A 14,094-nucleotide genomic window follows, 5' to 3' on the forward strand; every position below is an offset into this window, starting at 1 on the left:
AACAAGAGAAGGAAGACGAAACTAATGGAATAACACTAAACCAGATTATTATACAGCAACTAAAGAAAAATGAAAAACAGAAGAATGGTACCACCATGCAAATTATGCAAAGAAGAGAATGACAAGAGTTGAAGACGATACAAAGCCAAACAAAAAGTAGAAAAGCACAGCTGAAAGCTTGTCAGATGTCGTTATCTTCAGCAAACTTGTGGTTTGGTTACAAGAATTTTAACCAAAACCCAGTCAGAGCCCAGGGAGAGAAAGACATTGCAGTTCAGTAAGTAGCACTCATGCAGTTTCATTAACACCCCAAAAATTATATCAGTTTTGAAATAAAAAAGCAAGAGATACAAACTCAAACACTACAGAAGATTTTGATTTTTGTTTATTTTCTGACACGGTCCAGTTGATCTGTTTGGGTACCTGGAGTACGTATCCTTCCCTGGCACTCTGTTCTCTTCCACGGGCATCCTGAAGTTTCTCTTGTAAGATGCTGTTCTGCTGCTGGAGTCTCGCCAGCTCCCTTTGTGCCTGACCTAACTGTGGACATCAGAGGAAGGCAAAAAGATCTGAAATTATTTAGTGGTCAGAACTGACCTGAATGAATGAATCAAGAGAAATCTAAGAAGTCTGTATCTGCACATACTCATCAACATTTTGAGATGGAAAATGAGGAAAGAAAGAAATTCTGATGTTTCTTACCTCTTTTTCCAGTGCAGTGGTCAGCTCTTGCGGAAGGGCTCTTTCTCCAACAGGTACATTTGAGCTGCCAGTGATCGGTACCTGCTTTTCCTCTCTGAGGGGTGTTGTTTCTACCTGATGCCACCTCTGCTCAATTTCCACTTGGACATCAGAGTTTCTGCGGGCCGTGCTTTGACTGTCAACCTCCTGTGCGACTCTGGCATGGTCTACATCCATTCTCACCTGTTCCTGTGGTACTTTATGGGGGAGCTTTGATGGGGGCTCTGCCATCGTTGTTGCATTGACTGTGTCTGCTGTAGGTGTCGTCTGATTGCGGTGCATATATTCCTGCACGGCTTCTCCATCTTGCTGTGGCAACTTATCAGTATGGCTGGTGGTAGTAATCGAGGAAGACGTCTGATGAGAGGAGGTGCTAGAGATGGGAGAGGAGTCACCAGAGGAGGTGGAGGAAGAGGAAGATGAGATAATGACTGAAGTGTCTGCCCTCTTTATTGAGGGTGGTCCGCTCTCGTTTTCCTGTCCTGGGCGGAACTCAGACCAGTCGAAGGTTTTAGACCGTCCCTCGCGCTTGTTTACCCTGCTCTTACGGTGATCAGAAGTAGGCGCAGAGTCTGTGATGTCCTCGTGCGACTTTTTAGCTTCAACTACAGAGCTGTTAGAGAGTTGTGAAGAGTTAGAAGGTGGCTGGATGTAGTTTTGCTCCACATTTGATCTGGTTCGCTCTTCTGGAAGGGAACTGTGAGGCAAGAAGATACTGAATCAATACACTAAGTATCTGAATTACTAGTGGTGTTTGCTAAGGCGAGCATCACAGCTACTTCTTAAATGTGTGTTTTATGTGGCATGTGGCATTGTGGCGTATGGCATTGTGGGGAAATCTGAATTATTCCTTAATTGTGGACATAACTGTAGCAAGATGTGTTGTGAAGATATGTGCAACAGCTGTCGAAAAACACATACCCAAACCGCTGAAGACAGAATGGTTTGATTAATGGGTAGTAGGGTGAGGAAAACCATCTGGTCACTGCATGGCATTCAACTACTGTCAAACATGTCGGTAAACACTCATGTGTGCCTGAGCTGCAGGGTGCAATCTAAAAATGGGCACTGATGCAATGCTATTTTTCATCTCCTTCAAAGAAGCAGCTGGTGTAATTTCACAATAGATGGAGAGACACTGGTGAGTCGTGAACATCAAAATGTATTGTACCAGCCTAACTTAACTAGCTACTCTTTCATTTAAGGAAAATCTTACAACAAAATTCGCCTTGTTTTTCAATTGGATGATTTTATTACTGGATGATTTTTTATTTCTTTTTGGCCAAAAACAAAAAGTATCATCCAATAATACATGACTGACAACTTTGACAAATGACTTTAGCTTTGTTAGTTTTTGTTAAATGTCCACAATTAAGAGGTTTAATTTAGGTCTATCTAGTGTGAAGCTGACAAAATGTCCATTCGTTCACACAGGATTTCACACATATGACTTAATCGTCTCGCATTTGGTTAGCAAGTGGTGTGAATCAGCTGGGAAGTCAAATAAGGCAAATGTGTTAAATGCATTGAATAAATTAAATTCTGTAAAAACGGTCTCAAAAATTTTAAAAGCCCAAAACAAAACATCAACAACAATATTGTAAATACACTGGCCAAACACACAAAGTGGTGGTGTAACAACTCCAAAATAACCAAGCATACATTGCAAAGGCTCTTCTACTCGATTTATCGCCATAATTGTAAAAACACCATTAAAAATACTTAATTAACATGCTAAATTAAAAGCTCCATTATAAACAGAGCAGACAACACAGCCAAATGGGAACAGGAATTTTTGACATAGCAGACAGAAGCCAGAACATCATAAAAGCAAATTGCTACATTCAGCTCAGACATGACAGCAAACACACATACACACGTTTGTTTTTGTGAAAAGTGGGAACATCCCATAGGCGTAATGGTTTTTATACTGTAGAAACTGTATATTATATGGCCCTACACCAACCCTACACCTAACCCTAACCCTCACAGGAAACTTTTTTTTTGCATTTTTACTTTCTCAAAAAAACTCATTCTGTATGATTTATAAACGTTTTGAAAAATGGGGACATGGGTTATGTCCTCATAAGTCACCCTCTCCTTGTAATACCTGTGTCATACCCATGACATTATACAGAGTTGTGTCCTGATATGTCACAAAAACAAGAGCACACACACACACACACACACACACACAGGTTAGAATAAGAACTGGAAATGCCAACCTTGGCATAAGAACCGAAAGTTTCAGAGACACATTTTTCCTGTAGCCGAAGCAGGCAAAACAAGAGGAAAGAAATTATACATGTAAGTTAGGAACAGAAGAAAAGAGAAATAATAACAAAAAAAATTGTGGAGTTTGAGGAACCATTTAGGAGACAAAAAAACTCAAGAGGAAATATGAAAGTTGACATGCGCTCAAATGCTTGGTATGTATTAGGGCTGCACGATGTGTCGTTTAAGCATCGATATCGCGATGTACGAATTCACGATAGTCACATCGCAGGATGTGCGATGTAGGCTGTCATGGTTGATCAGTTATTCATTAACTGTACGGGCCAGCTGCTCCCCGGCCCTTGACGAATGTGATTCGCGGATTAATTGCACAGCTTAACCATCATAGAGTGAAAGTTTATAATTGACAGGACTGAAAACCACATGCAAGTTTAACAGGGCAGAGAGAGAGGGAGCGCGAGAGAGACAGAGAGAGCGCGCGCGCGCGAGAGAGAGAGAGAGAGAGAGAGAGAGAGCGCGAGAGAGACAGAGAGAGAGAGAGCCGAGAGAGACAGAGAGAGAGAGAGAGAGAGAGAGAGCGCGCGCCTGAGAGACAGGGAGAGAGAGAGAGAGCGCGCGTGCGAGAGACAGGGAGAGAGAGCACGCGCGCGCGAGAGAGACAGAGAGAGAGAGCGCGCGCGCGAGAGAGAGACAGAGAGAGAGAACGCGCGCGCCTGAAAGACAGGGAGAGAGAGCGCGCGCGCCTGAGAGACAGGGAGAGAGAGAGCGCGCGCGCGAGAGAGACAGAGAGAGAGAGCGCGCGCGCCTGAGAGACAGGGAGAGAGAGCGCGCGCGCGAGAGAGACAGGGAGAGACAGGGAGAGACAGAGAGAGCGCGCGCGAGAGAGACAGACAGAGAGTACATTAGAAGTACCATCAATGTTTATAGAAATGTATATGGATTTTTTTCTATGTAATTTTTTTTTCTCATGAATATATATGTATTTTTTTTTTGTTTGTTTCTATTCTGCTATGTACAATGCTTTGGCAATATGTACCTTTGTATGTCATGCCAATAAAGCAATATGAATTGAGAGAGAGAGAGAGAGAGAGACCGAGAGAGAGACCGAGAGAGAGCGAGCCGTTTTCAAACAACACGAGCGCTGTCTTGCTTTCTCCCTCCCGCAGATTAATCAATTGACACGATGGTGTCGATGTTTAAATCATTTAAAATGAGAATGTAAGTGTGCTCACCCCATTTTTGTTTGTAAGAAAAAATATCGCAATATATATCGCAGAAAAATAAAATATCGCAATGTCATTTTTTCCCAATATCGTGCAGCCCTAGTATGTATGTAAATGGTAAGTATGTACTGTTTATGTACAGTTGTGGATCTTTAAAGGTTAAATTTGTAATTTCTCTACAACTAGCCGCAATAAACCGAACTGGTTTGAATTTGGACAGACAAAAAAGTAGTCCAAGTCCTAACCCACAGCATTAGTGGAGCCAGTGTTGTTGTTATGCCAGTCGAATAGATTGAAAAAAACAATTGTTGCCAATAGAGGTGCAGAAATGTCAGACTTAACTTGAATATATTATAGAATAGTCTAATTAATACAGAGGCAAGTTTACTGTATAAATGTTTGATGTTCTCTCCTTTGTTTTTTCACACTAAACATGATGTAGAAGCTCACCGTGTGACATCAGGAGCGACAGTAGGCCGCATGTTCTTCAGAATGGCCTGAATCCAGTTCCGACGTATCCCAGAAGTCATAGCAGACAGCGTGAATGCCCCTTCCTTACTCTGAGAGGAAGGCGAGCACATGAAAGATCAGATCAGTTAACAAATACATGACAGTTAAACAAACATTTCTGATATTGCTGTTCAATTACAATACAACTATAAATCCATGTTTTGACCAATGAGTTTCTATAACTGACTTTTCCAGGCATGATTGGACAAGGATTATTTAAAAAATAATAATGATAATAATAATTGAAACATGTTGTACTATATTTTTAATAGCTTGCAAACAACCAACAATTCCTAAAAGATTTTGTGACTAAATAAGCTCTAAATATTTTAGATGCAAAGAAATATAATGTAAACACATATATAATAAATTGTCAGAGCATAAAAATGCTATTAATTAAAGGAAATCAGATTTGTAATAATTGTAAATATTTTTACAGGCCTAGAAGTCACTATTCTTTGATATTTCTACATGCTGCGACTGTGGGACACTGTAAATCACAAAAGAAATCAACAAAAGCGTGTCACAGGCATCACATCTTTTATTCAGAAACAATATTATTCCACAAGAAACGGTCCAATCGCATACATGAATAAAACTGATACATAGCTCAAGTGAAAACTAAGATCAGACGAGGTACAGGAGTTTCAGACGTGAGTTTAGCATTCTGTATCCAAGGCATAAAGATAGTAGGCTGAAGTTATATTTACAGTTGTTATTCATTTCTTGACACTGATGCCCCGCTGTTCGTCTGTACAGAGACGGCCAAAGCTTTCTGCTATTTCTGACATCTCTAAAATAACTTTAAAAACAGCACCGGGGAATCTACAGTTATTCGCAACACAGCAATCAAGTACATCTCAACAGTTTTATTAATAAAATACAGGAGCATGCAAACCAAGCATTTGTAAATGTAAACTACTGCATTATATTTGTACTTCTTTTGAAGTCTAAGTGGTGCTTGCCTGTACAAGATTTGATGCCAGGATGTTAAGGTGTCCTGAATGTTTTTCAGTGCACTGTTAGGGCATTATGGGTGATTGCAAAGTGGCCCATATCCAAGCATCCATGTGATATTGTGGTCTCTAGACATGACCTGGGATTCTAAGTTAATGTATGTTTTTTTTTGCATTGACCAGATGAAATATAGAGTCAAATGTCTTATTTGCAATTATAATCCACTAATGCCATGTATGAATTTTATAGTAAAATTGTTGTTTGAAATAAACCCATTAATTAAAATGGTAATAAGTGATCACAATCTGAAAAAAGAATTTAATTTTTATATTGAAAACAACTATTTGATATTAAAATACATCTATTTTTCCCATTGTGGAGTCGAAAGAGTCTCAGACGAGCGTCTGATGTGTGGCATTGGACCTGAAGGGTGTTATTTCATAGAGATGTGATGATGTCACAGCTGCTGACAGATCAGGTGACATTAGTGATGAAACAAAGCTTAGTGAGGAACAGCGTTAAGGTTACAGATAACATCACCTCAGCTTTATTTAGGTGGGAAAACATACCATTGCAAACCTACCAGACATATTTGTCTAGCATCAATACCTCAAGAGCGCGGGGATGGGCGGAAACATATATTGAAGTATGAGTTATGGTGAGCTAAAATAGTCCTGTCTGTTGCCCTGATGTGGTTCATTAAGCAGTTTTGGTAAATGCATAGGTATATACATTATACCAGTCCTACTCACAAGGATTTGGAAGCCATAGTTCCTCTGAACTTGGAATTCAGTCACATCGTAGCACGTTGACAGATCGATCTCTCCGTCCAGATCTGCAGCCTGAGAAACATGAGGGACATCGTTAAACAGTCACATGATCAAAAAATTAGTTTAATGGCTGATGAAAACACGTACCTCTTCAGCGATGGAGTCGCGGTAGAACCTCAGGCTCTGATCGGTCAGAACAAACCAGTGTTTCTTCCACTGAGAGACGAAAGCAGAACAAACTTTTTGAATAACCTCCATATTAAATATTAATATGAAGCACAAGGAAATCAATTCCTGGCTTGAAAAACTCTTTGAAGAAATTATTTTAGACTCACCAATCCATCTTCGTACAGTTTGGTCATCCATCCTTTCTTAAAGTTCAGCAGGTCCGGCTGAAAAATAATAGATGAAATTAATAAACTACCAACATTAATAAAAAACACACAGTGCTGCAACAAATGTTTTTAAGCAGGGACTGTTTATTTAAAAAAGATTAAATATTCAATTGAAAAATACATTATTTTATTAAGTATTTTTTAAACCTAATCCAGTTTGATACTCATTTAATTAAATGCTATAATTCACTGGAAATTGTTTACATTAAAAAAAATATTGTGTTTCTTAAATGAAACCAGGTGAGTCAAGTATATTTTGCCTCTCAAAAATAATTTATCTTGTAGCCAGTTCATTTCAGACCATCAGAAAAAAGAATCATATCTTGCCATATTTTATATGTAAAATTTTTGTTCACAATTCATGATATTTAATCTATTTGCTATATAAAAAGGAGTTAGGGAAATGTTGTTTTAAAAAACTTTGCATGCAATTAGAAACATATAAACACCTTTGAATAAGACATTTAAGAGTTAAAATATCTTAAACAAAAAATAATGTAACTCATGCATTAAATATGCAAAAAATTAGTACAACGTAACAAATATGGAAAATAATAAAAGTGTATATTCAAGAGATTCTGCATTTAAAACCCAGTCAGAAGGGTCCCGCACAAATACAGGCAGTGGCAACCTCACAAAGCAGTATACAAACTAATCTACAACCTAAAATACCACAACCAACAATAATACAAACCCTCTACCATCTAATGCAGGCGTTTAGAGCAGATCCAGTCGGGCTGAGATCACACCCACCGGCCGTTTGCTAGTTAGCCGTTAGGTTCACAGTACCTTAGTCTTGTTGAGTTTCATCTGTGACCTGTTCTTCACAAGCTTCTGACTTGCATGCCGTCTTTCTGTGTGTATGAACATGAATCTGTGTTCTCGTGTGTGTGTGTTTGGGCATGTGTCGGGGTCTCTGGTCCTAACACTCGAGCGAATGCTATTTATAATCAGGGGTGGTTTAGTGGTTCTGGGTTGGGTTCGTATGAACGAAGTACTAACAGCTGAAACACACAGACACTCCTTATAAATAATTATGCTGTGTTCTTAAGAGTAATTAACAATAGAAGAATATTTTATAAACACACTTAAGTTTATATGACACTTGCATACATATTTTTTTTTTTTAAATTAGAAATTAATTTTATATTTTTTATATAAAAATATGTATGCAAGTTTCATATAAACTTAAGTGTGTTTATATATATTTTTTTATTATTTTAAAAATGTTCTATGTTGTATGAGTACTATGCCATACGATTTTTAATTTTGCATGTAATGCGGTCTATTTCTAACCAACAATGTAAAGGTGAACTATTTATTGTGAAAATCATAGTCATAGACTCTTGCATCTTAATGAAATACAGCAACACAGAAAAGGAAAGCTGATCCAGAGGTCAAGTAAGTCTTTGGTCATGCACATCAGTTTTCAACGGCCCCCTTTGGGACTTTCACACTGTAATGTACATTAAAATATGACACAGACATGCACAACAAATTGTTTCTGACTAAAGTCATACATTAAATGACGATGATACTGAAAGATGTGGCATTATTTGAAAAGAAACTCACCTTATTCTTAATGAAAAAAAGACATTTCTATATATTCGCAACATGTACAATATGGTGAATTTTTATCTGATTTTAATTCAATTAAAATAATAAAAAATGTATAAATAAATCATTTTTATTTGATTTATTTACTATATTTTTAATTAAATTATTCCTTAATATTCACCTACATAAGTTACATTTTGTTGTTTATAATTTAATAAAACAAAATCTAAAATCATGATACCTCACGATCATGTCATGCATCATAACCAGTGCTATATGATAAAATACATTACCGTATAAACAAAATTGCAATTAAAAATTCTTGTCAATTATAGCCACGATTAAAAGACAATTATGTGTGTTATATGTGTAGTCTTACAGTCATGAGTGTCTCTGTGGCTCTGCGATCCAGACTTTTGGCCCTGCGATAACCAGCTAGTGAAGAAACATCATCTGTCCGGCCTTTAGCTGAATCCAGTGAAAATTCCTATAACAGATTAAGAGAAGAGAAATTAATGAATTCAAGGAAATTTTACTGCTATTAGGCCTTCTTGAAATTTCATAAACAAAACATACAGTGACTGTGAAATCCGATTGGATGAGATTAAAAGCTCTTAGGACTGGCCTACTGCTTTAACAATACAAAACAATTCACTAAACATTAGAAAATGTTTGTCTATTCATTCCTGCACACAAAGTGCTAAATACTGCAAATTATACATCAATTTCAACAGATGCAGTTAAATCAGATAAAAAAAGTTAAAGAAGTACCTGTTTCTGATTGGAGAGGCGTCGCTCATTGCGTCCTGCTCTCTGATTGGCTGTTTTAGAATAAGAAGGGGCGGGGTCTGTTGAAGAATTAGTTGTGTCCATTTGCTCTGGAGTGCTGACAGTGTCATGACACTCAAATCTCTCGATGACCTGTGAACGTCTGCTGCAAAAAACACCCAGAGAGGTCAGAAGAGAAACAATGGGAAAATATCGCATAAACACATGCTTTCCTTTCATCACAGATCTTCATACTCTATCTCTGACTCCAAAATAATGCTATAAACCATAAACTGAGTTAAATGCAATGGATAATTCATTAGGTTGGTAATGCACATACATAATAAAAATTTTCATTTTCAATAATAAGCAATAAATGCACTCAACATTTCTGTCTAACACTGAGGGATGTTTACATCTACTGAGGAAGGATGCTGGAGAATATTTCATGGAAAGATGGGAAAAACACTTCCTCTGTTAATTTCTGGTTAGTCAGCTGAAACTGACCATTGTGAATGACCTCGACACGGTCATAAATCAAACAGGAAATGTGGCTGGAAGTTGTTTCTCACTGTTTTCCCTCTATTATGATGTTAAAGCTCTCTAGATTGACTCAGAATGGCTCTGTTTTAATGAATTACATTCAAAGCTGATGTAATGTAATTTTAGCCATATTTTTTATAATGCAGCAACTCTTTAGTGTTTGAACCTGTAAGGCTTTTCTCAACAGCGAGTACCTGAGATGTTAGCATGTCACTGATTTGTGATTGTTTGTCTTATAAGAGCAGATGGTAGAGCAGAGGGACAGACACAGGAAACCAGCGACAAGAGCCATGAGCAGAACCCCAGACAGAAATCAGTCTTTGTCCCTGTGTACACCCATGTGTTAGTAATAATTCATCTTTTACACCTGTTTCACACCGAAATGAAGCAGCAGCATACATGCATTGTTTTCACGCAGCCTTTCTGATGCACAGCACTAAAATAATTCATTAAAATATATAATTTCTTTAAAATAGATAAATGAAGATCATTTTCTTTCACCCCTTCATATTTACCAACATAATGGTTCCATTTTATTGTTGATTTAATTCAAAAAATTTGAAGAATTACATCCTAAAACCTTCTACCTGTGTATCACAACCATTAAAATACAATGCTATTTGATATAAGACATTACCAAAAATACAATACTGTAATTAAATTTTTTATTTATTTATAGCAATACATTAATGTTATTATGTTAATTTGTGTGTTCTGAAAATTCTGAAATAAATTACTAGAATTTAATTACATTTTAAAATATATTCAAATAGAATACATTTCTTTTGAATTGTAATAATATTCATAATATTACTGTTTTTACTGTATTGTTTAATCATATAAATGCAGCACTGGTGAGCAGAAGAGACTTCTTTCATAAAAACTTTATTAACGGAGCTGTACTTTTACTTAAAGCTATTTGTTATACATAAAAAAAAATAATTATATATATTATATTTATTAATATTAATATATATTATAAATTATATATATATATATATATATAAATGAATATTATTAGTATAAAATATTTATTTGGAGGGGCCTGAAAATTATTATTTAATAAAAGTATCCAAAATCGAATTTACATAATCACATTTACATTTAAATGGTACAAATCTCAGCTAAATGTAACTCAAACCCTAAGGTCAGGCTATAAACTGCTTAATCATCTATGCATCACTGTGCTGCTTAGGTGGCCAAAATAAATAAATATGTGCTGCTTGCGTTGTGAAAAAGGCCTTTGTTTTTATGTCTCTGATTCTGAGATGTACGTGTGTGTTATAGTTTGGCCCCAGCAGGTGGAATGAAAGTAAGCAGTGGGCGTGTCAGTGGGCGTGGCAGGGCGCGGCACAGGGCAGGAAGTGCAGAGTTTCAGAAGAATCCCTGAAAAAAGAGAAGAAATAGATCAAATAAAAAGCATGAGAGAGAGAAAAATCTGAAATGAGAGGAAAACAGTGCAGAACATTTTAAATCGCAGATACAGAACTGAACTGCACAGCATTCAGGACTGCATTGAGATTCCAACAAAATGGAAGAGAGAGTAGGCTGGAAGTTCAGTTCTACACAGTGTTCACTAGGTGGTGCTAAAGCTGCAAGAATGAGATGAATGTCATGATTCTGAGTTTCTGCATTGGCTCGTCCTGACTCTCACTGACAGGTTGTTCCTGCCGGCTCCAGCAGGTGGAGATATAACCTTCGTGCTCGCTCTGAGACGTAAACACAGCAGGCGTGTTGGCTCGGATTGAACGAGCAGATTGTGTTTATACTGCAGGGGAAGTAGCTGCGTATCTTAAGTTCCCTGTTCAGAACTGTCTCTCCTCAATTACAATCAGACTATGAACTAGGTTAATGATGCTATAAAACATGAACGTCTCTTAACAAACATTTCATTTACGCAATTTAAATGCATGTGTATTTAAGTAGAATGTGTGTCATTGGCTCTGGTACAAACTCTAATGACTTATCTACCTAGACAGCATTTTTAGGCATCATTAGCACAGTACCAATAATAGATACTGTAACCTGTCGCATAAATTAAATTATTAGATGATTATACTCAGAAGTACAGATAGACTCTTAACGCAACTTCACCACATATTTGGGTGTGCTGCGTATTTTTGTGCCAATTAGAGCATCAAGTATTAACTTAATGTTAATAACGCAATTCAATTACTTCTATTGAAATACATTGAGCAAAATGTATTTTATTCAGAATGAATTAAAAAAATACATGTAATTAAAAAATGAATTATTTAACCAAGTATTTGAGTAGACTATGCTTTTAGTGGTAATTTTGTTATAATATTACTTGTTAATATTCATTTAATTTTTATTAAAATATCATTGATAGTATGAAATGTTGATATTATTATTTACAAATATTATTAATAATATTATTAATGTTATTCGTTAATTATATTCATGTCTATTATTAACCCTTTAAATATGGGTATTAAGCCTAAATATTAAGCCTAAAATGTTTTTTTGCACTTTTTAGTTTGCAGTTCTTTGTTTCAAGTTATCTAGTTCTAGTTAGTATCTAGTACTTAATGTATATGTTTCTTTGAAGTCGTCTTGGTGTGTCCCAGCCATAAGCGTGCCAATTACAAGAGCTTCCACTCATGTAGAGTTTTCAAGTCAGTTACTTATAAAGACGCTGTCTAAGAAGATGCATGTGAATGTAACCGTACAAGGTCATCACCTTCGTTCACGTCCAAACAGCCGTTCCACTTCCTCCCTGCCAGGGCTCCTCGTGCGCGCTCGCAGCTCCTGCCGTTTCTGACTGGATCGGTATGCATCCCTGTGACTGAGTCTCCGCGTTCGGGGCACATCTGCCAGGGTGGCATAACCCTGCCCACCTCGCCCCGCCCTGCCCGAGGCTCTGCCCACACAGCTTTCCGGACCCTGCTCAGAGTCTAAAGAGCTCTGAGAGGAAGACAGGGACGATGGGAGGACGTTTGCATGTGAGTTTGGACTGGAGAGCCGGTCTGGGCTGGGAAAGGGACAGAAAGTTGCATCCGAAGAGGGCAGGGAATCCAGCGCTAGAACGTGCTCCTCTGATTTGCGGAGTCTCTGTGTGTTGTGTTTGTGAGCGCAGGCATTATGTGCAATGCCGTAAGTCTGTGTGCTAGCAGTGCTGTGTGGGTCATGTGACGTGTGTTTGTGTGAGCTGATTGGAGAGCTGAAGAGCTTGTGATCAGAGGAGAGATACCTGGAGCGAGAGGAAGAAGAGGATGTGGTGGAGGAGGAAGAAAGCAGATGCTGCTGTTGCAGATGTGGTGGTGGTGAAGGTTCTTGCTCCTTCTGGCGATGATGATGCCGTTCCTCGTCTTCTTCGGGTTTCGATTTTTCCAGGGAAAAATATCCACTCTCTACCCGTGGCTTACGACCAGCACTTGCATTTACTGAATCTGAGCGTGAGAAAGAATGAAAAATCACAGTCAGTACCTTTATAAAAATACACCAGGGTAACATTACAGCTGCCAAAATACCTAGTTACCACTGCAAAATCATACTAAATGAATCTGGGATCTCTTTCAAGCCAGTGTAAGACGTTTTCAAAATCTGTCATTTAGTTTAATAACAAGAGTGGTGACTAACAGCAGGTTACCGCAGTTTTATTGAGGTAACAATCACTGTAGAATTTTGTCTGAAATGATGGTTATTGTGGTTTTTGTGATGGCAGTGGGCAAATGTAATTAAATGTTCTTTTCGTTTAATGTGTTTACCCAGGAATCTAAGGTCAATTGATTGTATTATGTGTGAAGTGGACATTTTCCTTTAAGATAAAAAAAGACAGTTTCCTGGGGATGTAAATCATTTTTATAATCACATGTATTGAATATGATGGCATGTGACGCTACAGTCAGAGTAGATATTTAACAAGATATTATGAAGAAAATATGACCAAAACTCACCACCACAACAGAATGCAACAGTGTCCGCCCATTTTTTTTTTGAGGCCTTGGTTCAAGAAGCATTTTTCCCATTCATTTCTCCCATATGGATTTTTAAAACCTCTTTGTTTAAGAGTTATAAGCCATTAACATAACCGACCAGCCATAAATCACAACAGTACAAACTCTTTTTTTAAGCAAAAAAAAAAATGACAGAGGCACAAGATTGTGACCTTAAAGGCTTTAATCAGGGAAAGAACTACAATCCCATGAGGCACTGTGAATGACAATCAAAAAATGAATGTAAAACTATTCATTTAAAGACATTGATTGTGTATTTAGAAAACATATTTTGCATTTATTGCAAAATATGCACATATATACAAATATTTAAGTAGACTGATTATGCTATTTGCAGGCAGTGGACTGGTGCTTAGGGGCCCTATCATAAACCTGGTGCAATGCAATACACTTTAGACCGTTTTAGATCGTTAAA

At 37.4% G+C, this 14,094-nt stretch overlaps 1 protein-coding gene across 5 annotated transcripts in view; it reads right to left on the reverse strand.

The window, feature by feature from the left end:
• Nucleotides 1-14,094, reverse strand: part of si:ch73-103b11.2 (myosin phosphatase Rho-interacting protein) — a 42,795-nt gene that overhangs the window by 11,238 nt on the left and 17,463 nt on the right. For 2 of the 5 annotated variants that reach the window (XM_059525172.1, XM_059525174.1), the window contains exons 8-17: nt 12,404-13,112; nt 9,160-9,322; nt 8,768-8,875; nt 6,772-6,828; nt 6,584-6,652; nt 6,419-6,508; nt 4,650-4,759; nt 2,967-3,005; nt 703-1,438; nt 424-540 (exon numbers count right to left, since the gene is read on the reverse strand). In XM_059525172.1, coding sequence (XP_059381155.1) covers nt 424-540; nt 703-1,438; nt 2,967-3,005; nt 4,650-4,759; nt 6,419-6,508; nt 6,584-6,652; nt 6,772-6,828; nt 8,768-8,875; nt 9,160-9,322; nt 12,404-13,112 — 2,198 coding nt within the window. Of the gene's footprint in view, nt 1-406; nt 541-702; nt 1,439-2,966; nt 3,006-4,649; nt 4,760-6,418; nt 6,509-6,583; nt 6,653-6,771; nt 6,829-8,767; nt 8,876-9,159; nt 9,323-12,403; nt 13,113-14,094 lie in introns of all 5 variants that reach the window. The other 3 variants (XM_059525173.1, XM_059525175.1, XM_059525176.1) reach the window with 3 other exon arrangements.

Source organism: Carassius carassius, chromosome 35 (genome assembly GCF_963082965.1).
Source record: "Carassius carassius chromosome 35, fCarCar2.1, whole genome shotgun sequence".
Lineage (NCBI taxonomy): Eukaryota > Metazoa > Chordata > Actinopteri > Cypriniformes > Cyprinidae > Carassius > Carassius carassius.